The 26,278-nt window shown below is 41.5% G+C and overlaps 1 protein-coding gene across 2 annotated transcripts in view; it reads left to right on the forward strand.

Annotated features, from left to right (window-relative positions):
• Positions 1–26,278, forward strand: part of GLMN (glomulin, FKBP associated protein) — a 51,605-nt gene that overhangs the window by 15,447 nt on the left and 9,880 nt on the right. Inside the window, exons 5-15 of one of the 2 annotated variants that reach the window (XM_073357079.1) lie at positions 2,205–2,313; positions 3,952–4,198; positions 4,737–4,839; positions 6,319–6,506; positions 7,186–7,239; positions 8,260–8,290; positions 8,597–8,686; positions 14,354–14,395; positions 14,489–14,562; positions 16,128–16,212; positions 20,911–21,020. In XM_073357079.1, the coding sequence (XP_073213180.1) occupies positions 2,205–2,313; positions 3,952–4,198; positions 4,737–4,839; positions 6,319–6,506; positions 7,186–7,239; positions 8,260–8,290; positions 8,597–8,686; positions 14,354–14,395; positions 14,489–14,562; positions 16,128–16,212; positions 20,911–21,020 (1,133 nt within the window). The remainder of the gene's footprint in view (positions 1–2,204; positions 2,314–3,951; positions 4,199–4,736; positions 4,840–6,318; positions 6,507–7,185; positions 7,240–8,259; positions 8,291–8,596; positions 8,687–14,353; positions 14,396–14,488; positions 14,563–16,127; positions 16,213–20,910; positions 21,021–26,278) is intronic. The other variant, XM_073357080.1, reaches the window with a different exon arrangement.

The raw sequence follows: 26,278 nt of genomic DNA on the forward strand, positions 1-26,278 counted from the left end.
TTCAAAGATAATGGCCAGTGGCTCTGCAATCACAGCCGCCAATTCCTTCAGCACTCTCGGATGCAACTCGTCCGGCCCCATGGACTTGTGCACGTCCAGCTTTTCTAAATAGTCCCTAACCACCTCTATCTCCACAGAGGGCTGGCCATCTCTTCCCCATTTTGTGATGCCCAGCGCAGCAGTCTGGGAGCTGACCTTGTTAGTGAAGACAGAGGCAAAAAAAGCATTGAGTACATTAGCTTTTTCCACATCCTCTGTCACTAGGTTGCCTCCCTCATTCAGTAAGGGGCCCACACATTCCTTGGCTTTCTTCTTGTTGCCAACATACCTGAAGAAACCCTTCTTGTTACTCTTGACATCTCTGGTTAGCTGCAGCTCCAGGTGCGATTTGGCCCTCCTGATATCATTCCTACATGTCCGAGCAATATTTTTATACTCTTCCCTGGTCATTTGTCCAACCTTCCACTTCTTGTAAGCTTCTTTTTTATGTTTAAGATCCGCTAGGATTTCACCATTAAGCCAAGCTGGTCACCTGCCATATTTACTATTCTTTCGACTCATTGGGATGGTTTGTCCCTGTAACCTCAACAGGGATTCCTTGAAATACAGCCAGCTCTCCTGGACTCCTTTCCCCTTCAAGTTAGTCCCCCAGGGGATCCTGGCCATCCGTTCCCTGAGGGAGTCAGTCTGCTTTCCTGAAGTCCAGGGTCCGTATCCTGCTGCTTACCTTTCTTCCCTGCGTCAGAATCCTGAACTCAACCAACTCATGGTCACTGCCTCCCAGATTCCCATCCACTTTTGCTTCCCCCACTAATTCTACCCTGTTTGTGAGCAGCAGGTCAAGAAAAGCGCCCCCCCTAGTTGGCTCCTCTAGCACTTGCGCCAGGAAATTGTCCCCTACGCTTTCCAAAAACTTCCTGGATTGTCTATGCACCGCTGTATTGCTCTCCCAGCAGATATCAGGAAAATCAAAGTCACCCATGAGAATCAGGGCATGCGATCTAGTAGCTTCCGTGAGCTGCCGGAAGAAAGCCTCATCCACCTCATCCCCCTGGTCCGGTGGTCTATAGCAGACTCCCACCACTACATCACTCTTGATGCACACACTTCTAAACTTAATCCAGAGACACTCAGGTTTTTCTGCAGTTTCGTACCGGAGCTCTGAGCAGTCATACTGCTCCCTTACATACAGTGCTACTCCCCCACCTTTTCTGCCCTGCCTGTCCTTCCTGAACAGTTTATAACCATCCATGACAGTACTCCAGTCATGTGAGTTATCCCACCAAGTCTCTGTTATTCCGATCACGTCATAGTTCCTTGACATCACCAGGACCTCCAGTTCTCCCTGCTTGTTTCCAAGGCTTTGTGCATTTGTATATAAGCACTTGAGATAACCTGTTGATCGCTCCTCATTCCCAGTATGAGGCAGGAGCCCTCCCCTCACAGACATTCCTGCCTGTGCTTCCTCCCAGTATCCCGCTTTCCCACTTACCTCAGGGCTTTGGTCTCCTTCCCCCGGTGAACCTAGTTTAAAGCCCTCCTCACTAGGTTAGCCAGCTGTTACAGTACATGCTGAACTTTTTCTTTTACCTCTACCAGTTAAAGTGGTCTCATACCAAAGTAGAATTAAATGTTATTTGGCCATAGCAATCTAAATATCCTTACATGTGGCTTCAGTCTAAATGCATGTTTTAAAGCAGAAGTTTTCAAACTGTAGGGCGTTCCCCCTTAGAGGGGTGGAAAGGAATGTTTAGAGGAGCTCGGGCCAGCTCCACGCCGGGGGGTTCAGAGAGGGAGCACTGCCTCCATCCCCTGACTCCCCTCAGCAGGCCACCAAGTCAATGTCAACACCTTCATGCCCAGCACTGGCTCCACTCCCAGAGACCAAGGCACACTTCTTCCCACATCCTGAAACCCCGAGGAGGGAGGAGCAGGTATTGCAGGGGCACATCCAAAAATTGTAACTCAGAGAGGGAACTCAGCTCAAAAATGTTGAAAACTACTATTTTAAAGAAAGCATGAGCTTTTTTTGGTTTTTAGGTTTTGGTTTTTTGTAACAATAATGTCCTGGATGTTTTGCATCTTCTGTCCTTGTCATGCAAAAATTGTGTTACAGTTTTGGAAGTACATTTATTATTGTAAAGGTACTTAATGTATTACTTTAGAGATAAACAACAGTACAGTGGCTTGATCCTTTCTTGCAGCTGTGTAATCCAAAGGAACTTTTATTGGGTTTACTTGAGCAGATTGAGCAGACCTCTGGGGAACAGATATCCCAAACTATTCTGCTCTTGCTTCAACCTCTGCAGACAGGTAATGAGCACTTTCCTATCTGATTGTACACTTAAACAAAATAGCTTTCCTACTCCATTTTAGTGCATTCATTTAGTTGCTGTTGAAAAAGATTTGGAACATTTCTAATCTGATTGTTTTATTAGTTGTATTTAAAGTAGTGCTCTAGAACACCTAGTGTTCTGGGGGAGCACGTGAAATATAATTTCAGTACTTACTGAGACCTGTTATAAGAGTGCCTGAGGACACAATTAATGGTTTAAATGCAGAATATTGCTTGTACTACAAATATTTTACTTTCTGTGGGTTGCCCTCCTCCTCCTGAAACAGTCATCTGTATCTATGCCTTTTATTCACTTGCCCTTTATAGGTATTGAAAGTTAACCAATTCCTGCATATCAGTGAAAGTCACAAACTGCATATTTGCTTAAAAAAATACCTGTGAGCTTGGAGGACAGAATGTAACACCTCTCACCACTGAAAACACTAGCTGTGAATGCAGTTTTTCTAGTGGTATAAAGCATTGCATTTTAGCCTGCACAATATATCTGATCTGAAAATCGCATCAATCTAATATTTTTTTTATTCACTAGTTCTTTTCATTTCAGTTCTGATACGATATTAGTGGCTGCTGTCCTGAGACCCACTAGAGCTTAAAATCAATGTTTCTTTCAAAGGAATGTCCCCTGTAGACACGGCATATACCAAGAGAAGGAATTTTTGTGCTGGTATGCGAATACTGCCTCCCTGAATGGCGTTAACTATGCCAACAGAACTACTCTTCTGGAGGTCTACACTGGAGATTTTGTCAGCATAGCTTTCTCACTAGCATGTGGTTTTTTCACACCCCTGCCCAATCTAGCTTTACTGGCATAAGTTTTAAGTGTAGACCAAGCCTAACCTTAGTGGTTCACAAGATACAGGCTGCTAAAATTATGTTGGAATTTAAGGGGAATGTTTTGGTAATTAGAACAATGTCTTCTGTTAAGAGTCTGTGGACTCGCTTCTCAGCTGCACCCCGTGTCCCTAAGTGCAGCTGAGATGAGGGAGGAGTCTGTAAAGGAGCTAATTGTGGCACACTGATTTTGGGGCCAGTGCTACACTGATCAGAACAGTCCTGATGTGGTGCAAAAGGGCCAGATTTCAGCAGGCATTTGGTATAGTCTCTTGTTTTGCCAAGATTAGAAACACTTTGGTGGTACAGATGTTTTCAGGGCCAGGAAGGGTTTGCCCCTTTGGGCCAGTGATCTAAGAGAGAAATTTTCAGTATTTATGTCCACTTTACAGAGTCAGGATTTGTTGTATATTAAAATGCATGGGATGCTGTTGTGATATTTCTTTGCAATACTCAACCCTATGGTGCTGGTAGTTATAACATCCCAAAACTAACCGGTGTAGAATCCTGGTGTCTCTGCACTTGTTCATAGTATTGCAGGTTTGATTTTATTTTTTTTTAACCAAAGGCTGTTCAATACAGTCACCTAACTCAACACAGATCTTATTCTTTGCATTTTCTCAAACCCTGAATCTGCTATAGCAGGCAAAAGCTTTTGTGTTATAAATGAGAAGAAATTAAGATGTTCCACCTCTGTAACATCACTTGTGGGGGGAAATAGTAGATAACTAGATGTTTAACAACACTTTTTCTTTTTATTACAGTTCTATTGAAACTTCATAGCAAGAAGTCATACTCAGTGGGTTTATCTTTGTCTACCATTTTAAATCAACTCTCTCTCCTGCCTGTACCTTACACAAAAGAACAAATACAAGAAGATAAACTTGGCCTCTGCCAGTGTTGCAATGCAGTAGTAGATTTTGCTAAACCTTTTGTGGATGAAGTTGTTAAAAATATGGAAGGCTCAACAGAAAATGATGACAAGGAGCTCAAAGAAGAATTGCTAAAATTGTGAGTAGCTTACTTCTGCTTAAAATGCATGTGTAATGAAACAAAATGAGCAATCAAAATTTCTTGCACCAGCAGTGAATACACTGTTGATGTTTTATAGTTTATCAAATAAACTGTTTTTAATGTGTTTTTAAAAAAACAAACCCTTCCATATTTGCGAACTATGAGAGGAAGGGCAACACTCATTCCCCTCCTGGCTGGCAGGTGGTAGAAAAGTACTTGTATAAGGGGTGGGAAGCCCAGCCAATGGCCCCTACTCCTTCCTTGCATTTACACCAGGATGAGGGACATCCCTCTTTGGAGGCATCAGGATCCAAGCTGTGCCCCCAGCCATGAGAGTATAGGGACGAAAAACAGGAAGCGGAGCCAGTCCCTGAGATTGGAAACTCCCCCTTCAATCCACCATGAGCAGCAGCAGGGGTAAGGGGTACAACAGTTTCAGACCCCCTGGAGACAATGTCATTATATTCTGTATTGGTGGTTTTGGTAGTGGTTTTTGTTAAAAGGTTCTAATTATAATCATCTTCTTTTGTTTCAGTTGTTTGAAAAGCTTGAAATACCCCTTATTAATAGCACAGCTTGATCAGCTGCATGAAGATATTGAAGAAGATCCCTTAAGGCATTTTGCAGCTGAAATTCTAGTAAGTGCAGTTAAAACAAATTATATTGACTTACAAAATCAGTCACTACAATTCAGTATTCACTATAATCAGTTGGCTTCCTGATTTGGTTAGTAAGATGGTTTATGAGATTCTGTAGGGTAGAGCTGATGAAGGTACAGACTTGGAATAATATCAGATCCCTATGGTCAACAAAACTTGGCTTTGAAAGTAAAAAATCTGTGAATGTTATGCAATAAATGACTAGCATTTAATGGACCAAATTCAGCCCGCATGGTACATCTCTTTGGGCTGCTGCTCTCTGAATTATCAGCAGCCTCCTCTCTTCTGCAGCTGGCCCCATCCCCATAGATGTACTAATCTATCTGGGCTTCTAAAAGGAGACAATGAGGTGAGGTCCCTACGTGACCAAAACTAATGCAATTCTGTGTTTGGCTTTTTAAAAGAACCGAGTTTGTCCTTCTACTTACTATAGCCCTTTCCTTTTTATAATAATTGATGTCATTGGGTAGAGCTGCACTTTAAAAATCTAAGAGTATCATATGTTGGATAAAGTTAAGAGTATTTTCTATTCAGGACACCCACTTAAGCACAAACCTAACGTTAAACATGTGCTTCGGTCCCAGTGACTTCAGTTGTTCTTAAACTCATGCATAAGTGATATCTTGAATTGGGGTGTATAAACTAGAGCCCTGCAGTGGGACCAGGATCCCAGGGTTTCCACAGGATCCCAGGGGTTCCGCAGAACCCTCTGCCATAATAGCGGGAGTGGATAGGAGTGGGTATTGCGGGGTCTGTCAGGAGTGGGATTAAAAATAGTCCCGCACATGGCTCTAGTAATATTAACTGAAATTTCAGGAAGCTAATCTACAGGGTAAATAATTGCAGTGCCATCTTATTAGATCACACAACCAGTGTCTCCAACCCTGATTAGGAGAGATTGCTCTTTGTGTAGGTCCTAGATAACTGAGTCTTAATGGACTATTTCCTGTTAGCCCGTAAGGAAATTAATAACTGTGTCTTCAGAGCAGGGTTTGAATACTATGTGGCAAATAATGTCTGGGATTGCACTTTGAACAATGAAGAGAAAACAAAATACAGCATAGCTGGTCATTATGTGAGCATCATCCATTCTGTGCACTAAGTGAGGCAAAGGTTTGTGGGGGGAAAAAGAATTTGTGATCATGTAATTAAACACTGTGTCATAGAGTATACACACAAGGTGGCCAAATTAAGATTGCACAGGCAATGTCAATTCAGGCATTTCCTAACCTTTGAGTGCTTGACTTTGCCACCTTAATAATTTCCTTAAATGTAGTTTTGATGTCTGTAACTATACACATAATTACAAAAAATATTTTCAGGAATGATTGTACATATGGTAGGTAGAGATTTTACTATATAAAATTTAAAATGTGAATCCTAATTTAAAACTTAATATCTGTATTTCCTTTTATAAAGCGGCTATATGGAATTGACTTTTCTTTTTTAAATAAACAGGGTATTTTATTGGATATAAGAGAATTGTTACCAACATTGTTTTTACACCATGGAAGCAGAAATCAGAACTGGGATAATCAGGATTTTTTGGATGTAGATGGAAAGCATTCTGCAGATTCTTTGGCATGTCTGTCATATCTTGTGTATGTTCAGTACTTTGGTATTGATTGTTTTCCAATGGTCTTTAGGTAAGAGCTATTTTCCCTCCATTTATTAATAGTGGCTGATTTGTTGAGGTTCTTTAAAGACATTATCAGGAGCAGAAGAAAACCTTTTACTATTAGGTTTCAGAGTAGCAGCCGTGTTAGTCTGTATTCGCAAAGAGAAAAGGAGTACTTGTGGCACCTTAGAGACTAACAAATTTATTTGAGCATAAACTTTCGTGAGCTACAGAATCCAATGAAGTGAGCTGTAGCTCTTTTAATATTAATCACTAATTATTGTGTAAGCCTTTGTGTTACATTAGCATTCATTTCAGGGCAACGGTCATGTAATAAATGGTATGTGTGCAGAGGTGTTTTCTCTTTTAGGCCCCAATTCTGCAGAAACTTATGTGTGTGCTTAATTTTAGACATAAGTAGTCTCACAGAAGGAGCCATGGACTATTTATATGTTTAAAATTAAGCATGTAAGTGTTTGCAGGATTGGAACCTTAGTGTGGTGATAACCAATGTGGGAGAGTTGAGGGGGGACATCCTGATTTTTAGCACACATCTATTTTGAAGGTATCCATTTAGCCTAAAATTACTTTTAATTTTATGAAATAGTTACTATTCCTATATATAGTTCCACAGAGACTATTTATATATCAACATGTAGGCAGTGTGGTCTCTGCAATTATATTTATAAATAATTTTTCTGTTTTAGTCCATCATATCTTCTACAGTGCAACATGACACATATTGAGGTCCTATTGAAAAGGTAAGATCATACAAAATTTGGAGTTTCAAATACTGGATTTGTTTCTTGTTTGTCTGGTTTAATTGTCCCACAGTTGCTTTCTGATCTGTAGTAGTAATTTATGAAATCAGACTTTGAATTTACGATTCAAATTGTGGGGGAAAACTCTTTTGAAACTGAGTGTTAATATGGTACGGCTCAGCACAAGATGATGCCCCTTCCCGCCAAAGAGTTGTAAAAAGTTGTCCCAAACACAATACTTCTATGTGATATGCTCTTACATTTTTCAGTATGTTTTACAGTATTCGTTTCACAACTGTGTTTTATTTATGGAAACCCAAACTAAGAACATTTTAAACATTCCAGTTTTCTGAATTTGAATATTTAGTAGTACTTCTGTAACTAAATTACACAGTTGAGAATGAAGTGAGGTTGCCATGGAAATATTTGACTCTAGCCTATGATAGTATGCTATCTTCATCTGTATCATGGCCTTCAATAAATAGAACACCAGACTTACTTAAGTGTTGTAGTCATTTGCCCCTTTATTGTCTACAAAGAATAAGTCCAAGTACTACTCTACAAGCATGAGTGTTTCATAGATTATCACCAATTAAGATGAACACTCCACTGTGCCTTGCTACAACTTGGCCTAAACTTTTCAGTCTCTTTAGATTAGGATTCACTCTCTTCTGCTCATGTTTGGAAAAAGTTTGCAGAGTTCTACAGTTGGGAAAGTACCATTTTCTTCCTTTTAATATCATGGCGTCTGAGGGACTTGAGCTCTTTCCTTTGAACGCTCATAAATATAGAATGGAAATATCAGCTCTTGATCTCAAAAGGAGTCAAATCTACAAACTCTTCTGTTTAGTGTAGTTAAATAATTCAGTTGACGGAATGATGACAGGAAGCAGAATAGGAACTGTTGGTAGCTGAGCTTGTTTTTAGATAGATCCTGTACTACTTAGTTAATTCTTAAACATCAACAAAACATTTTTGAATTCATACTTTGAAACTGGTGATTTTCTTAATTTCTTGTAGGACAGAAGAATCTGTGTTAACTAAAGGACTTGTAAGTTCCTTTTTTTTAAATCAAATATTGAATATTCTTTGTAATCTATGTTATGGTACAACCTTAATTTCCCTTGTCTGTAAAAGATGAGGATAATATTGCATACTATAATTTTAGAGTTATTGAGGCTTAATCAGATAAGCCCCAGTCTTGAAAGCACGTTGCATATGAATAAATCTTAAATACATGCATAAATGTTTGCAGGATTGCGGCCTTAGTTTGTGAAGTGGTTTGAGGACCTTGGATTAAAGTACTGTACAAGTGCAAAGTTACGTTGCCTTCAAAATTATTTTTTATTGCTTGTAGGACCTGCTTGGAAACTGTTTATTGAGAATGGGAGATAATAGCCTTCACCACCAGTATTTGGAATTCAAAGGCTTCATTACAGCACCTCAGGTATTAGGATGCAATGTAAACAAGTATTTTTACTTAAAATGCCATGTCATGTCTAGCTGTTCCCTAGGTGGGTTGAGAGAGAAGAATTTAGAGAATAAAAGGATTGCCTCACTCAAAAACTTAATTGATTTTGAAACCATCCAGTGTCTTGCTATTAAGAATTGTTAACTGGAACAGGGAGCCTGCAATGGTTATCCACCTAGGAAGCAAAGTTTATCGCCCCCTTTCTTTCACCACCAAACAGCATCCCTATATCCCATTGCCATCCAGTGGCAATCGTGGTGGGCAGGACAAGCCCCAGAGATTGGATTCAGGTGCATCATGTGACTGTCATGTCCCTGTCCCTTCTCCCCTCCCCTACACACATTATGCAGCATGAAGAAGCAGGCTGGGGAAGAGAAAGGGAAAAGAAGAGTTAAGCAACAACTTTCACCCACCAAAGGGGGGAAAAACTGGGGGTATGAAACTGCTGCATGTTCTCCTCCCTCCACACTCGCAACAAAAGGGGGCTCCTTTGCTCCTATCTTAGTAAAAGTCTCATCCCAGCTAGCAGGGTGAACATTGTGAATGCAAATATGCAGTGCCATTTTTATATATAAAATTTCGATGATGAATTCAGATTTCTGCATCTTAATTTGCTATAAGTTTGTGAAGGATTGGAAGCAAGACAGGTACCCTTGTGTCTGGAATTGTTTGATGCCTTCCTATATAGTGAAGCTTTTTAAACATTTAACTTGAAGTTTTTTAAAATTTAAAAAACAATTTTATGCCAGAGGAGTGCAAGAAGGCCATTCCACCAGTTCGCTACCCTCTAAATAAAATATGTATTCCCTTCAGTGTTAAACCAGAGACCCATAGTTCAGTAGATTCACTCAATTTCAGACATGTCACTCTTATATTAAAATGATCCATGGCCAGTTTAAATACAACATTACCATTTCTTAAGTCTTCTCTCTTGTGAAACAATCTCAATTGTCACTCTCCTCATAAATAGGAACCTAAGTTCCATTGGTTGCATTTTTACCTACATCATATTCTACAAATACATGTTAAAATATAACTAAAATTATACCAGATTTAGTCTAACCCAAGTGAGAGCACACAATATTAGAGGTTATATTTGTGTTGATAGAAACTGTGACAGGGTCGGGCCAGATGGCTACAAGAGAGTGATAGAAGGCAGATTTATTAGCCCCAGGTTAAGTAGGTCCCTTTTCCCTGGGTAAGGTAACAGGGAAGGTTCCAGAACAATCAGGAACTTTCTGGAAACAATTAAGACAGACAGGCTGATTAGAACACCTGCAGCCAATCAAGAAGCTGCTAGAATCAATGAAGGCAGGCTAATCAGGACACCTGGGTTTAAAAAGGAGCTCACTTCAGTTTGTGGTGCATGTGTGAGGAGCTGGGAGCAAGAGGCACTAGGAGCTGAGAGTGAGAATGCTTACTGCTGGAGGACTGAGGAGTACAAGCTTTATCAGACACGAGGAGGAAGGTCCTATGGTGAGGATAAAGAAGGTGTTGGGAGGAGGCCATGGGGAAATAGCCCAGGGAGTTGTAGCTATCACACAGCTGTTCCAGGAGGCACTCTAGACAGCTGCATTTCACAGGGCCCTGGGCTGGAACCCGGAGTAGAGGGTGGGCCCCGGTTCCCCCCAAGCCTCCCAACTCCTGGTCAGACACAGGAGGAATTGACCTGGACTGTGGGTTCACGAAAACGGCCAAACTGAGGGCTGCCGTGAATCTCCGAGGCGAGCAACTCTGCCAATAAGTGCAAGACCCACCAAGGTAGAGGAGGAACTTTGTCACAAAACCAATATTCTGTTGTCCTCCTTCGCATTTGTTGCACACTGGACTGAGAATTTCAGCGTAAGGTCTATTAATACATGCATGCTTTTCTACTGACCACAATAGCTAATTCAATGACATTTAAACTATTCCTAGTTTCATTGTTGTTTCTTTGCAAATGCATCACCTTATACTTTTTAAATTTCAAACTCCTCTTCTAAGCCTAATCTATCAAGAATATTTTCAGAATAGTTCATCCATGAAGTCTTGACCACTTGCTCTATTTTAGTATCCATGGTAAATTTAGTGATCTTTATACAGCTTTGTGTAAATCAATACTAGATATCAGTCCATTCTCATTATAAAGCTCTGTCTCATTTACTCCTTATCAACATCCACTAAGAAAGTGGACACAAGAACAAATGGATATAAACTGGCCATCAACAAGTTTAGGCTTGAAATTAGATGAAGGTTTCTAATCATCAGAGGAGTGAAGTTTTGGAATAGCCTTCCAAGGGAAGCAGTGGGGACCAAAAACCTAACTGGCTTCAAGAGTTGAGCTTGATAAATTTATGGAGGGGATAGTGTGATGAGACTGTCTACAATGGCATGTAGCCAATCTGTGACTGCTAGCAGCATATATTTCCTATGGCTTCTGATGGGACACCAGATAGGAAGGGCTGAGTTAATACAGAGAATTCTTCCCTAGGTGTCTGGCTTGTGGATCTTGTCCACATGCTCAGGGTCTAACTGATTGCCATATTTGGCACTGGGAAGGAATTTACCCCCGGATCAGATTGGCAGAGACCCTGGGAGTTATTCGCCTTCCTCTGCAACACAGGGCATGGGTCAACTTGCAAGTTTAAACTAGTGTAAATGGTGGATTGTTTGTAACTTGAAGTCTTTAAATCATGATTTGAGAACTTCAGTAACTCGGCCAGAGGTTAGGGATCTATTACAGGAGTGGGTGGGTGAGGTCCTGTGGCCTGCAATGTGCAGGAGATTAGAGTAGATGATCATGATGGTCCTTTCTGGCCTCAAAGTCGATGAGTCTAAGAATTTCTGACATGATCTACCTTTCACAAATCCATATTGGCTCAGACCCATTTAATAATACATTTCTAAATATAACCATAAATATAAACTTGAAATATATTCCTGATAGATTTTACTTACAGGGCTAGTAATAAATCTCTATTAAATTCAGAAACTAGACTTGATGTTTACTCAATTATACAGTATTTCAAGTTTCAAAATACTTCTAAAATATGGTTAACTGCTCACTTGGTTGGTTCCCAGTTTTAGATCATCCACAGATGCAGGCCATACCTAACTGCTATTTTGCTTACTTTCGTTTCAGTATTTTCAGTCATTTCAGTTATTTATTTCTCATTAGTGCCCACAAACATCTTACAGCTTATGTTCAGAAAATTATAAAAAAAAATTAATCACGATTAGTTGCACGATTAAAAAAAAATTAATCGCGTGATTAATCGCACTGTTAATGATAGAATACCATTTACTTAAACATTTTTGGATGTTTTCTACATTTTCAAATATATTGATTTCAATTGCAACACAGAATATAAAGTGTACAGTGCTCACTTTATATTTATTTTTGATTACAAGTATTTGCACTGTAAAAAAACAAAAGAAATAGTATTTTGCACTACAGAACATGTATTAGGTGAATTGAAATCTCCTTATCATGAAAGTTGAACTTACAAATGTAGAATTGTTAAAAACAAACAAACAAACCTGCAGTCAAAAAAAAAAAATGTAAAATTTTAGACCCTGCAAGTCCACTCAATCCTACTTCTTGTTCAGCCAATCACTCAGACAAACAATTTTGTTTACATTTGCAGGAGATAATGCTGCCTGCTTCTTGTTTACAATGTCACCTGAAAGTGAGAACAGGCATTCTCATGGCACTGTTGTAGCCAGCGTCACAAGATATTTAAGTGCCAAAAGCGCTAAAGATTCATATGTCCCTTCATGCTTCAAGCACCATTTCAGGGGACATGCGTATATGCTGATGACGGGTTCTGCTCCCTAACAATCCAAAGCAGTGTGGACCAATGCATGTTCATTTTCATCATCTGTCAGATCCCACCAGCAGAAGGTTGATTTTCTTTTTTGGTGGTTTGTGTTCTGTAGTTTCCACTTCAGAGTCTTGCTCTTTTAAGACTTCTGAAAGCATGCTCTGCACCTCATCCCTTTCAGATTTTGGAAGGCACTTCAGATTCTTAAACCTTTGGTCGAGTACTGTAGCGCAGTGGTTCTCAAACTAGGGCCGCCGCTTGTTCAGGAAAAGCTCCTGGCGGGCCAGGCCAGTTTGTTTACCTGCCGCATCCACAGGTTCGGCCGATCGTGGCTCCCACTGGCCGTGGTTCACCGCTCCAGGCCAGTAGGGGCTGCTGGAAGGGCGGCCAGCACATCCCTCGGCCCGTGCCACTTCCCGCAGCCCCCATTGGCCTGGAGTGGTGAACCACGGCCAGTGGGAGCCGCGATCGGCTGAACCTGCAGACGCGGCAGGTAAACCAGCCTAGCCTACCAGGAGTTTTCCCTGAACCAACGGCAGCCATAGTTTGAGAACCACTGCTGTAGCTATCTTTAGAAATCTTACATTGGAACCTTCTTTGCGTTTTGTCAAATCTGCAGTGGAAGTGTTTTTAAAATGAACAACGTGTGCTGGGTCCTCATCCCAGACTGCTGTAACATGAAATATATGGCAGAATGCAGATAAAACAGCAGGGGACATACAATTCTCCCCCAAGAAAGTTCAGTCACAAATTTAATTAACACATTATTTTTTTAATGAGCGTCATCAGCATAGAAGCATGTCCTCTGGAATGGTGGCTGAAGCATGAAGGAACATACAAATGTTTAGCATATCTGGCACGTAAATATCTTGCAATGCTGACTACAAAAGTGCCGTGCAAATGCCTGTTCTCACTTTCTGGTGACATTTTAAATAAGAAGAGGGCAGCATTATCTCCTGTTAATGTAAACGAACTTGTTTGTCTTAGCGATTGGCTGAAGAAGAAGTAGGACTGAGTGGACTTGTAGTCTCTCAAGTTTTACATTGTTTTGTTTTTGAGTGCAGTTATGTAACAAAAAAAATCTACATTTGTAAGTTGCACTTTCAAGACAAAGAGTTTGCACTACAGTACTTGTATGAGGTGAATTGAAAAATACTATTTTTTGTTTATAATTTTACAGTGCAAATATTTATAATAAAAATATATATTTTGATTTCAATTACAACACAGAATACAATATATATGAAAATGTAGGAAAACATCCAAAATATTTAATACATTTCAATTGGTATTTATTGTTTGAGAGTGTGACTAAAACTGCAATTAATCACGATTAATGTTTTTGAGTTAATCACGTGAGTTAACTGTGATTAATCGACAGCCCTACAGAAAATGTATGATATTCTAAGTAATCCTTATAATGCTCCCATGTGGAGTAGGAAAGCAGGGAAATTTTCCCTATGGAAGGGAAAACTGATACCACTTTGTCAAAACAGACAGTGATTTCTTTTGACATTTGATATAGTTTCATGGCAATCCCAGACCCAGTAGAAAATCTGAGGTTGAGTCCTACGCTCCGCTATTCTGTCCTTAATTCACTCCTCTGTGTCTTACTACAGCTTTTACCACTTGTTTTTCTTGCTTGCAGCCTGAGACCCCTTCAACACCCGTGTGTATAGTATTCTGTCTTAAAAACAGACAGTCTAACAGCTCTGAATTTCCTAGCTTTTCCTTTTTATAAAAACATGTTTTGATTTTATGTTCATGATTTGACTAGAATTTAGTCAAGATACAATTGTGTAGGTACAACCAAACTTTATGTACTTTTTTCCAACTGCAGGATTTGGTTAAAGTGATGACCCTTTGTCCTATAGAGCATCTGGTATGTAATTTAATCATTCCGAGGGGTTAGAAGTGCTAAATTTGTTTTATTTTAATTAACTGCAAATGTCTTCATAGAATTTTTTTCTTTTAGCGAAAGAAGAGTTTGAAGATATTGCAGTTATATATAGACAAGTTTGATGCAGAGGGAAAATACACTTTGTTCAGGTATGCATCCTGCATGAAATGCAGAAAAACATGTCTTGATGCAATTTAATTGCCTAAAGAAAAGGAGTACTTGTGGCACCTTACAGACTAACCAATTTATTTGAGCATGAGCTTTCATCCGATGAAGTGAGCTGTAGCTCACGAAAGCTCATGCTCAAATAAATTGGTTAGTCTCTAAGGTGCCACAAGTACTCCTTTTCTTTTTGCGAATACAGACTAACACGGCTGTTACTCTGAAACCTTTAATTGCCTAGTAACTCAGTCAGAAATCATGGTAACTGCATGTTAGGGGGCTTATTTCTTCACCCACTTACTTCCCTGGTCCTTCTCACATGAACAGAGAGCAACAATACCCAAAGTCCAAAGGTGCAAACAATTTGATGTTTCTTGGGGTGAACTTCCAGCAAACATGATTCCAGTTTCCTTCCTTAGTGTCCCCCTTCCCAGCTCTGACACCACAGAGCCTTACACCTGTGTCCCTGTTCCCATTCCTGCCCTTAGCAAAACATGATTCCAATTTCCTTACCCCAATCCCTGTTCCAATTTCCCCCTTTAGCAAAACATGATTGCAATTTCCCCACCCCATTCCCTGTTCCCATCTCCCCCACACACCCACCCCCTCACTTCCTGATTGACTGCAGACTATATAGTAAAACTTGAGTTCTGCTTTGCTATACCTTAACTAATCATGTTCCTGAAATTTAACTAACCAATCCTAACATATTGTAACATGATTATGTACCCAATTATATCCCACCACCTTAATTTAGTTTACACTCAGCAAAATTAATTATACAGCAGACAGAAACAATCACGGAACCAGACAGAGGTTATACAGACAAACAATAACAAAGTGGGAACTATAATGACAAAACAATACAGAAGTGAGGATTTCACATCCCAGCTATTGATAAGTGAGTTCTTGCCAGACAGAAAGCTATCAAACTAAGTTTCCCTTTACATTTTCTAGGCACTTCCCTTTCTCTGGAGGTGATAGGCACTATCAGGACAGGATTGTATTCCTACCAGCCCAATAGCACCTTATTTCAATGTGACTAGTTTGGAATGTGAGGATGTGACTGTTCGCTTCCCAGCTTATGGCTGCCTCTGTTGCTTAGCCGAAGGCCTTAGCCTAAGAACAGGGCCTCAGACTGTCACAGTAAGAGAAGGCCCTTACACCAGCAGACAGTGATTTTGATTCTTTCTTTTGTACCTCTAGAACTAGCCAAGTGATAAGAATACACCTAAATTCTTAGAGCGTAGGCCTTTACAGACAGGCCTGAATATCTATCTATATCCTAACACTGCATAGGAGCTCACATAGGAGCTACCATGTTAATTTCATGACAATGGCAATTGATTTTAGTTTTCTTGTTACTAAAAAACAAAACACTGAAGCCAGCCCTTTTGTGAACTCCAAAGATTAGGGGTAAAATTCTGTCCCCCTTGAAGTCAATGGCAAAACTCCCATTTATTTCTATGAAGCCAGAATTTAATCTATATTTTTTCAATGAAATGTAATGCAATATCTAGGAGATACTGTCTTTCTCTATTTTACTTTAAAGGTGTTTATTGAAGACAAGCAACCACGCTGGCGTAGAAGGCTATGTTATACAAAATATCAAAAATCAGATTGATTTATCATTAAAGGTGAGAATATTGTAAGTTCCTAATTTAGAAAGTGCTTTCAATACCGTTTTTAAAGAATTCATATAGTTTAGGCTCCAAATTATTTATGTATTACATATGAAAATACTGTGTTAAAAGGAGATTTGAGTGCTTGACCTTGCATATTTAAAGTTAAGAAATGCAAGAATTAAAGTTGCCTGTGCAACATTAATTTGTCCTCCTTAAGGTTATGCATTATGATACAGTCTATAATTACACAACTACATACTATTTTATTTACAGGCTGAAGTCTGACTTTCTCTGTAGCTGCTGCTCCAAAGCAGGAGTGCACTTGAGTTTTTCAAAGACGAGGTTACCAGATTTTTTTTTAACATGGGCAAAATGTATTTTTCCCTTCTTGGAAGCTACTGAACTGTTTCCATTGAAATTTAAAAAAAAAATAGTTTGAGGTAGATACCCAGCATGGAACCATTTTAGCCCAAATGATTAAAGTTTGGCAAAGTTATATAAAAGTATCTGAAAACAAGTTCCGATAATGGGAGGTGTTGGGCAATCTTAGCAGGTGATGCTACTACTGCAATGATGCACGCCCAGCTTTCTAAAGATCACTCTTCTGGCCGATTTAGAAAAACACTTCCGTACATGCTTACATCCCATTGACACTGTTGTCCTGACTCAGGATGCCTTCCTGAATTGGGGCTTTGTTGGTAGATATCCTTCTAATTTTACCTGTGGGTGGTGTTAATATCCACCAGAATAATTAACCACTTCTCTCTGTCCCACACATGCTGTGGCATGACACTTCATTATAGCATAACAGCAGTAGTAAGATAGTGTATGATTGAGATGACTGTTTCATTCCAAGCTGTTTTCAATGAATTACCCACCTGCAGAAGTAAAGAAACAGATTGATAGAGCCAGAAGAGTTCCCAGAAGTTACCTACTACAGGACAGGCCTAACAAAGAAAATAACAGAACGCCACTAGCCGTCACCTTCAGCCCCCAACTAAAACCCCTCCAACGCATTATTAAGGATCTACAACCTATCCTAAAGGATGACCCAACACTCTCACAAATCTTGGGAGACAGGCCAGTCCTTGCCTACAGACAGCCCCGCAACCTGAAGCAAATACTCACCAACAACCACATACCACACAACAGAACCACTAACCCAGGAACTTATCCTTGCAACAAAGCCCGTTGCCAATTGTGCCCACATATCTATTCAGGGGACACCATCACAGGGCCTAATAACATCAGCCACACTATCAGAGGCTCGTTCACCTGCACATCCACCAATGTGATATATGCCATGTGCCAGCAATGCCCCTCTGCCATGTACATTGGGCAAACTGGACAGTCTCTACGTAAAAGAATAAATGGACACAAATCAGATGTCAAGAATTATAACATTCATAAACCAGTCGGAGAACACTTCAATCTCTCTGGTCACGCAATCACAGACATGAAGGTCGCTATCTTAAAACAAAAAAACTTCAAATCCAGACTCCAGCGAGAAACTGCTGAATTGGAATTCATTTGCAAATTGGATACTATTAATTTAGGCTTAAATAGAGACTGGGAGTGGCTAAGTCATTATGCAAGGTAGCCTGTTTCCTCTTGTTTTCCCCCCCCTCCTCCCCCAGATGTTCTGGTTTAACTTGGATTTAAACTTGGAGAATGGTCAGTTTGAATGAGCTATTACCAGCAGGAGAGTGAGTTTGTGTGTGTATGGGGGTGGGGGGGATGTGAGAAAACCTGGATTTGTGCAGGAAATAGCCCAACTTGATTATCATGCACATTGTGTAAAGAGTTGTCACTTTGGATGGGCTATCACCAGCAGGAGAGTGAATTTGTGTGGGGGGGTGGAGGATGAGAAAACCTGGATTTGTGCTGGAAATGGCCCACCTGATGATCACTTTAGATAAGCTATTACCAGCAGGACAGTGGGGTGGGAGGAGGTATTGTTTCATATTCTCTGTGTATATATAAAGTCTGCTGCAGTTTCCACGGTATGCATCCGATGAAGTGAGCTGTAGCTCACGAAAGCTTATGCTCAAATAAATTGGTTAGTCTCTAAGGTGCCACAAGTATTCCTTTTCTTTTTCCTAAAATTACCGTTTGTGCAGCAGTTTCTCATGCTTAGTCTCAAAAGTATGTTGTTTTCCTTATTGATACTGGGATATCATCACATAGTTCTTTATCCAAAGGACAGAGAAAAGATGCTCTTTTGGTTGAGGTACTGGATTGGGCTCAGGGGATCTGGGTTCAGTTCCTGACTCTGCCACAGACTTCTTGTGGTATCTTGTGCAAGTTGCTTAGGCCAAAGTTTTACAGTGAAAGTGCCTAAACTAAAAATGGCCTGATTTTCAAAGGTGCGCACGACCTGCTGTTTCCATTTACTTCAGTGGGATGTGTTGGTCCTTGGCACTTCTGAGATAGGCCACTATTAGCTTTGTGTCCAAATATAGGTTTAGGAACCTACCTTTAGGCACCTAGGTTTGAAAACTTCTGTGTTTCTCTCTATGCCTCTGTTTCCCATCTGTAAAATGGTGATAATACTTTTGTACCTCGCCCAGGTGTTGGGAGAAAATGATCATTAATGTTGTGAAGTACTTGGATTCTGCACTGCTGGTGGGAGTCATATAACAACTGAAAGATCCCTCCCATCAACTGTTCCCATCCTTGCATTACTCACCTACCTAACAGTGGCTGAGCCAGTTGATTTAAAGATAGAATCATAGAATTTCAGGGTTGGAAGGGACCCCTGAAGGTCATCTAGTCCAACCCCCTGCTCAAAGCAGGACCAATCCCCATTTAAATCATCCCAGCCAGGGCTTTCTCAAGCCTGACCTTAAAAACTTTTAAGGAAGGAGATTCTACCACCTCCCTAGGGAACGCATTCCAGTGTTTCACCACCCTCCTAGTGAAGAAGTTTTTCCTAATATCCAACCTAAACCTCCCCCACTGCAACTTGAGACCATTACTCCTCGTTCTGTCATCTGCTACCATTGAGAACAGTCTAGAGCCATCCTCTTTGGAACCCCCTTTCAGGTAGCTGAAAGCAGCTATCCAATCCCCCCTCATTCTTCTCTTCTGCAGGCTAAACAATCCCAGCTCCCTCAGCCTCTCCTCATAAGTCATGTGTTCCAGACCCCTAATAATTTTTGTTCCCCTTCGCTGGACTCTCTTCAATTTATCCACATCCTTCTTGTAGTGTGGGGCCCAAAACTGGACACAGTACTGCAGACGAGGCCTCACCAATGCTGAATAGAGGGGCAAGATCACATCCCTCGATCTGCTGGCTATGCCCCTACTTATACATCCCAAAATGCCATTGGCCTTCTTGGCAACAAGGGCACACTGCTGACTCATATCCAGCTTCTCGTCCACTGTCACCCCTAGGTCCTTTTCCGCAGAACTGCTGCCTAGCCATTTGGTCCCTAGTCTGTAACTGTGCATTGGGTTCTTCCATCCTAAGTGCAGGACCCTGCACTTATCCTTATTGAACCTCATCAGATTTCTTTTGGCCCAATCCTCCAATTTGTCTAGGTCCCTCTGTATCCTATCCCTGCCCTCCAGCGTATCTACCACTCCTCCCAGTTTAGTATCATCCGCAAATTTGCTGAGAGTGCAAGCCACACCATCCTCCAGATCATTTATGAAGATATTGAACAAAACCGGCCCCAGGACCGACCCTTGGGGCACTCCACTTGACACCGGCTGCCAACTAGACATGGAGCCATTGATCACTACCCATTGAGCCCGACAATCTAGCCAACTTTCTACCCACCTTATAGTGCATTCATCCAGCCCATACTTCTTTAACTTGCTGACAAGAATACCGTGGGAGACCGTGTCAAAAGCTTTGCTAAAGTCAAGAAACAATACATCCACTGCTTTCCCTTCATCCACAGAACCAATAATCTCATCATAGAAGGCGATTAGATTAGTCAGGCACGACCTTCCCTTGGTGAATCCATGCTGACTGTTCCTGATCGCTTTCCTCTCATGTAAGTGCTTCAGGATTGATTCTTTGAGGACCTGCTCCATGATTTTTCCAGGGACTGAGGTGAGGCTGACTGGCCTATAGTTCCCAGGATCCTCCTTCTTCCCTTTTTTAAAGATTGGCACTACATTAGCCTTTTTCCAGTCTTCCGGGACTTCCCCCGTTCGCCACGAGTTTTCAAAGATAATTGCCAATGGCTCTGCAATCACAGCCACCAATTCCTTTAGCACTCTCAGATGCAACTCATCCGGCCCCATGGGCTTATGCACGTCCAGCTTTTCTAAATAGTCCCTAACCACCTCTTTCTCCACAGAGGGCTGGCCATCTACTCCCCATGCTGTGATGCCCAGCGCAGCAGTCTGGGAGCTGACCTGGTTAGTGAAGACAGAGGCAAAAAAATCATATTAACAGACTCAAAGAATGGTGTAGTTAGGTGGGGCTGGGAAGAGTAGAAATGGAAAGAGAGTCTAATGACTCAGATAAGAATAGAATGGATAGCTTGAGTGGGTGAGCTGGGGAAAGAGTGTGGAAATGTCTGATCTTGAAAAGATTAGTATATTTTGATCATTTTATGGTAATCTGCATACATCTTTTTCCGTAAATTGATTTCCTCATTTTCAGACACTACCCAGTGGTCATATTGTTACACTACATGATTACGCAAAGTGTGAATTTAAACTTTTTCTCTCTTTTTCCCTGTTGCTTTCCAGAAAGCAAATGACAGTAAGTGGTTTACTGGACCCCAGCTGGTTTCACTTCTAGATTTAGTGCTGTTGCTTCCTGAAGGGGCTGAAACAGATCTTCTCCAAAACTCAGATAGGTGAGATGTAATCAGAACTAGAGTAAATCTAAATCTGTGTGTATCTGTATGTATGTGTGTGTATATATATAATTTGAAGATTGCCCAGATTTTTATTTAATGACAAAGTAAGTGCAACTAAGCAAGTGACTGCTGCATAATCTATGAGGAGAGTATCAGTTTGTCTCAGAATTTTAGAACCAAGGATGGAAATTATTAGTTAAATAAACTAGTTCCTCCCTGTGATAAGGTGCCCCCTGCCTGGGGTGCCCTCCTATGGCAAGCCATTGCATGACATGCACGTCTGCCTCAGTTTCCATCCAGTTGGAATCCATCCATGCAAAGGAATATTGTCTCTTTTAGTGGCAAATTTAAACCCTGATATAAAAAGTCACAGACACCTAAGAACATAAGAATGGCCACACTGGGTCAGACCAAAGGTCCATCCAGCCCAGTATCCTGTCTGCCAACAGTGGCCAATGCCAAGTGCCCCAGAGGGAGTGAACCTAACAGGTAACGATCAAGTGATCTCTCTCCTGCCATCCATCTCCACCCTCTCACAAACAGAGTCTAAGGACACCATTCCTTACCCATCCTGGCTAACAGCCATTAATGGACTTAACCTCCATGAATTTATCTAGTTCTCTTTTAAACCCTGTTACAGTCCTAGCCTTCACAACCTCCTCAGGCAAGGAGTTCCACAGGTTGACTGTGCACTGTGTGAAAAAGAACTTTCTTTTATTTGTTTTAAACCTGCTGCCCATTAATTTCATTTGGTGGCCCCTAGTTCTTATATTGTGGAAACAAGTAAATAACTTTTCCTGATTCACTTTCTCCACACCACTCATGATTTTATATACCACTATCATATCCCCCCTTAGTCTTCTTTTTTCCAAGCTGAAAAGTCCTAGCCTCTTTTAATCTGTCCTCATATGGGACTGGTTCCAAACCCCTAATAATTTTAGTTGCCCTTCTCTGAACCTTTTCTAATGCCAGTATATCTTTTTTGAGATGAGGAGACCACATCTCTATGCAGTATTCAAGATGTGGGCGTACCATGGATTTATATAAGGGCAATAAGATATTCTCCATCTTATTCTCTATCCCTTTTTTAATGATTCCTAACATCCTGTTAGCTTTTTTGACTGTCGCTGTATACTGCGTGGACGTCTTCAGAGAACTATCCACGATGACTCCAAGATCTTTCCTGATTAGTTGTAGCTGTAGCTAAATTTGCTCCCATCATATTGTATGTATAGTTAGGGTTATTTTTTCCAGTGTGCATTACTTTACATTTATCCACATTAAATTTCGTTTGCCATTTTGTTGCCCAATCACTTAGTTTTGTGAGATCTTTTTGAAGTTCTTCACAGTCTGCTTTACCTGATAATAAAACATTTCTTTGCAAAATCCCAAAGTAAAACAAGGTTACAATGCAGCAGCCCTTCAATGCCCTTCAAAGGTCACCCTTCCTTAGTCACCTGAGAGTCATTAACTACTCTGCCTCAGTTCCTTTAACCCCTGTTCTAGGGTCCCACTCTCCAGGCCATCTACCTGTGGGTGAAAAGTAGGTCTCGGAACTCTCAAGTCTTTTCCAGTAGCCCCCAGTTCAGGTCTCCTGCAAGAGGGCTCCCTGCAGTGCTTTACTCCAGCAGCCGCCTGTCTTGTGAATCCTACCCCTGTTCAGAGGCACCTCCCTCTAGGAACAATCTTTTGTTCTTGGGCTCCTCCAACAGCCCTCCACTTGAGTCTTCTGCCGAGAGCTCCCTGGAGTGTTATGCTCCTCAGGCCTCCTGGCCTGTGAGTCCTACCCCTGTCCTGCTCAAGGAACCGTCCCTTCCTTGTTTCTGATCCCAGCTTTCGCTGACCATGCTGGTCCTTCCCATCTTCCTAGGGGCCACTGCACAAGCCTTCTTGCAACTCAGCAGAGTTCGCCAGCTCTAGCCAGTCCTTGACAGTTTTCTGGAGAACTCAGCAGCAGCAGCTCATGGTTTCTGCTATTATGGTTTCCCCTCACGCAGCTCTTACTTAGCTCTTCCTTCAGGGACCTCCCCCCGTAGGGCCTGGGCACCCTCTTTTAAGCCTAATTGGAGGCAGCTGACTAGTGACAAGTGTACTGGCCTCTTTCCTCTTTAAAGGGCCAGTGTCATCGTATGACACTACCCTTTCAGTGGAGTGCAGCATTGCAGTAGAAAAGGTCATGACTGTATTAAGTTGAAACTAGCATGAGAACGGCCATACTGGGTCAGACCAAAGATCATCAAGCCCAGTATCCTGTCCTCTGACAGTGGCCAATGGCAGGTGCCCCAAAAGGAATGAACAGACAGGTTATCATAAAGTAATCCATGCCCTGTCACCCAAGCCCAGCTTCTGGCAAACAGAGGCTAGGGACACCATTCCTGCCCATCCTGGCTAATAGCCATTGATGGACCTATCTTCCATGAATCTATCTAGCTCCCTTATGAACCCCGTTATAGTATTGGCCTTCAGAACACCCTCTGGCAAGGAGTTCCAGAGGCTGACAGTGCATTGTGTGAAAAAATACTTTCTTGTGTTTGTTTTAAACCTGCTACCTATTAATATCATTTGGTGGTCCTTTGTTCTTGTATTATGAGAAGTAAGTAACACTTCCTTATTTACTTTCTCTATACCATTCATGATTTTATAGACCTCTATCATATCCCCCCTTAGTCGCCTCTTTTACAAGCTGAAAAGTCCTAGTCTTATTAATCTCTCCTCATACGGAAGCCGTTCCATACCCCTAATCATTTTTGTTGCCCTTTTCTGAACCCTTTCCAATTCCAATATATCTTTGTTCAGATGGGGCGACCACATCTGCACACAGTATTCAAGGTGTGGGCGTACCATGGATTTATATAGAGGCAATACGATATTTTCTGTCTTATTATCTATCCCTTTCTTGATGATTCCCAAAATTCTGCTGCTGCACATTGAGTGGATGATTTCAGAGAACTATCCACAGTGACTCCAAGATCTCTTTCTTGAGTGGTAACAGCTAATTTAGACCCCATCATTGTATATGTATAGTTAGTTTTATGTTTTCCAGTGTGCATTACTTTGCATTTATCAACATTAATAGCAATAAGAGGTTACTTACTAGTAACTATTGTTCTTCAAGTGTCACCTGTGTGCTAGCTCTTCTGTGAGATGTAGTGGCCTGGCATCGAGCTGCAGAACTATCTTGAATCATGCTCCTTCAACAGAAGAGAGCTCATGCGAGGGTGATGTAATTGCCCTACTGTATATAAGGAAGTGCATCATCCCACAACAGTCTCAATTTCTTCTCCCTAACCGCAGACATTATATAGAAATCTGAGGCAGAGGGGAAGTTGGGCAGGTAGTGTGAGTGCACAGAGATAGTTCTTGAAGAACAAAAGTAACCTCTTTTTCTTCAAGAGCGTCTCAGGGTTTTCCCATTTGTGGTAAAACAGTAAGGAGTGCTCCAGCAGGTGGAGGATGGACATGGAGTTCTTCACTAAATATCGACTGGAGCACGGCTTTCCCAAACTGGCCATCAGAGCACGATGCTCAATTGAAGGAGTGGGTCTAGCACAGAACTCCAGGTTGATGCTTTGCTTAACTCTACCAGAGGAACCTGCCTAAGGCATGCTACTGATGCTGTGGTAACTCTTGCAGAATGGGTGTTTAAAGCAGGGGGTTTCCTAGGTGGGACGTAACAACTGTCTGTGAGTATCTGTTCCGTAGTGGGTTCTCCCTGGCATCTTTCTTTATATTGCAGATAAGTTAATGGGTTTTCTAAAGAGTTTGGTCTTTTCAGGTAAAAACTGAGTACTCCTTTTACATCTAGGTAGGCTTCCAAGGGTAGGAATGAGGTCTGGGGAAGAACATGGGGAGGGAAATACATTGAGACAGGTGGAAAACTGAGACTACCTTAAGCATGAAGCTGGTATGGGGCTTCCTGGTGACTTTGTCCCTGTGGGTATAAGGTCGAATGTTCAAAGCACTAAGCTAACTCACCCTCCTAGCAGATGTAATTGCTATTGGGAAGGCTGTTTTAATCACTAAGTGTGTGAGAGGGAGTTGCACAAGAAGCTCATAATGAGGGCCTGTCAGCTTTGTTGGGTCAAGATTTAGGTCCCATAAAGCCCAGGGCTCCCTAATTGGGGGGAATTTATTTACCATGCCCTTAAGAAATCCGGAGACCTTAGTATGGAAGATAGGATTCTCTTTAATGTTGTTGTGGTGAGCAGATATTGCTGCCATATGAACAGCAATATGAGGAGGCTAAGCCTAAGTCCTGAGACTTAAAGTTTATAAAGTACTCTAGGATTGCATGGGCCCAAGCTCAGGATGGAGTCACTTATTTGCTAGTGTCCCAGATAGTAAACAGTTTCCAGTTTTGTTTATAGCAGGGTGAAGCCCTTTGTGGATTGTAAAAGAATGGTGTGAACCCTCATATTAGTCAGCAGGTTATCCTTCAGGCTGCACGAGGAATATCTCTGGGTTGGAATGCAGAATCCTTCCTTACTGTTGAGATAGGAGGTTTGGAAGCAGAGGCAGCAAGTACAGTGATTCTCTAGCCAGCTGCAGAAGATGTGGCTGCCAGTGACGATGAGGTCACATTGAGGCTATTAATAGGATGTTGGCTCTGTCCAACCTGATCTTTATATACTTGGTATCAGGGGAATCGGAGGAAGACACATAGTAGGAACACATCTAAGAAAACTTTTGTCTTTGTGTGTACTTGGCATTTGGTATTTGGTGTTTTGTTTGACACACACTATTCTGGTTGTCTCCATATGTGAAATACTTGGGCTAGCCACCACTGGTTTCAAGCAGCACTTATGTTGATCCAGGAACCTTCATGTTTTTCTTACTGGGAAGGTGAAGAGCTACAGAAGTTCTCCAAAGGGGACTCATGTGGCTCCTCTGAAGGAGTCTCATCCCATTTCTCAGCTAGAGGCAGGTCTTTGCAGTGCTGGTATCATTGCTGGCAAGGAAGGCTTGGGTTGGCACCAGATGAGGAATAGATGCATATGAGTGCTGAGGGAGGGCACCATGTTGGAACGGATACTGGTACTGAGGTCTGTGCCAGAGCTGGTATCTCAGCCTCCCACAGGGCTTTTGTGGAGCCCTGTACATAGGGCCACATGGACTGCTGAAGAGGACCCTCTATGAGATCCTTCCATAATTTCTGGATCTGAGGTGAGGGAAGCTGACGAAGTCTCAAGATTTAAGGAGGGCATCTTCTAGATTCATCTCTGAAGGGGTCAAAGGTACCCCAAAGTGATTCTGGA

This window comes from Lepidochelys kempii, chromosome 8 (assembly GCF_965140265.1).
Source record: "Lepidochelys kempii isolate rLepKem1 chromosome 8, rLepKem1.hap2, whole genome shotgun sequence".
In the NCBI taxonomy this organism is placed as follows: domain Eukaryota; kingdom Metazoa; phylum Chordata; order Testudines; family Cheloniidae; genus Lepidochelys; species Lepidochelys kempii.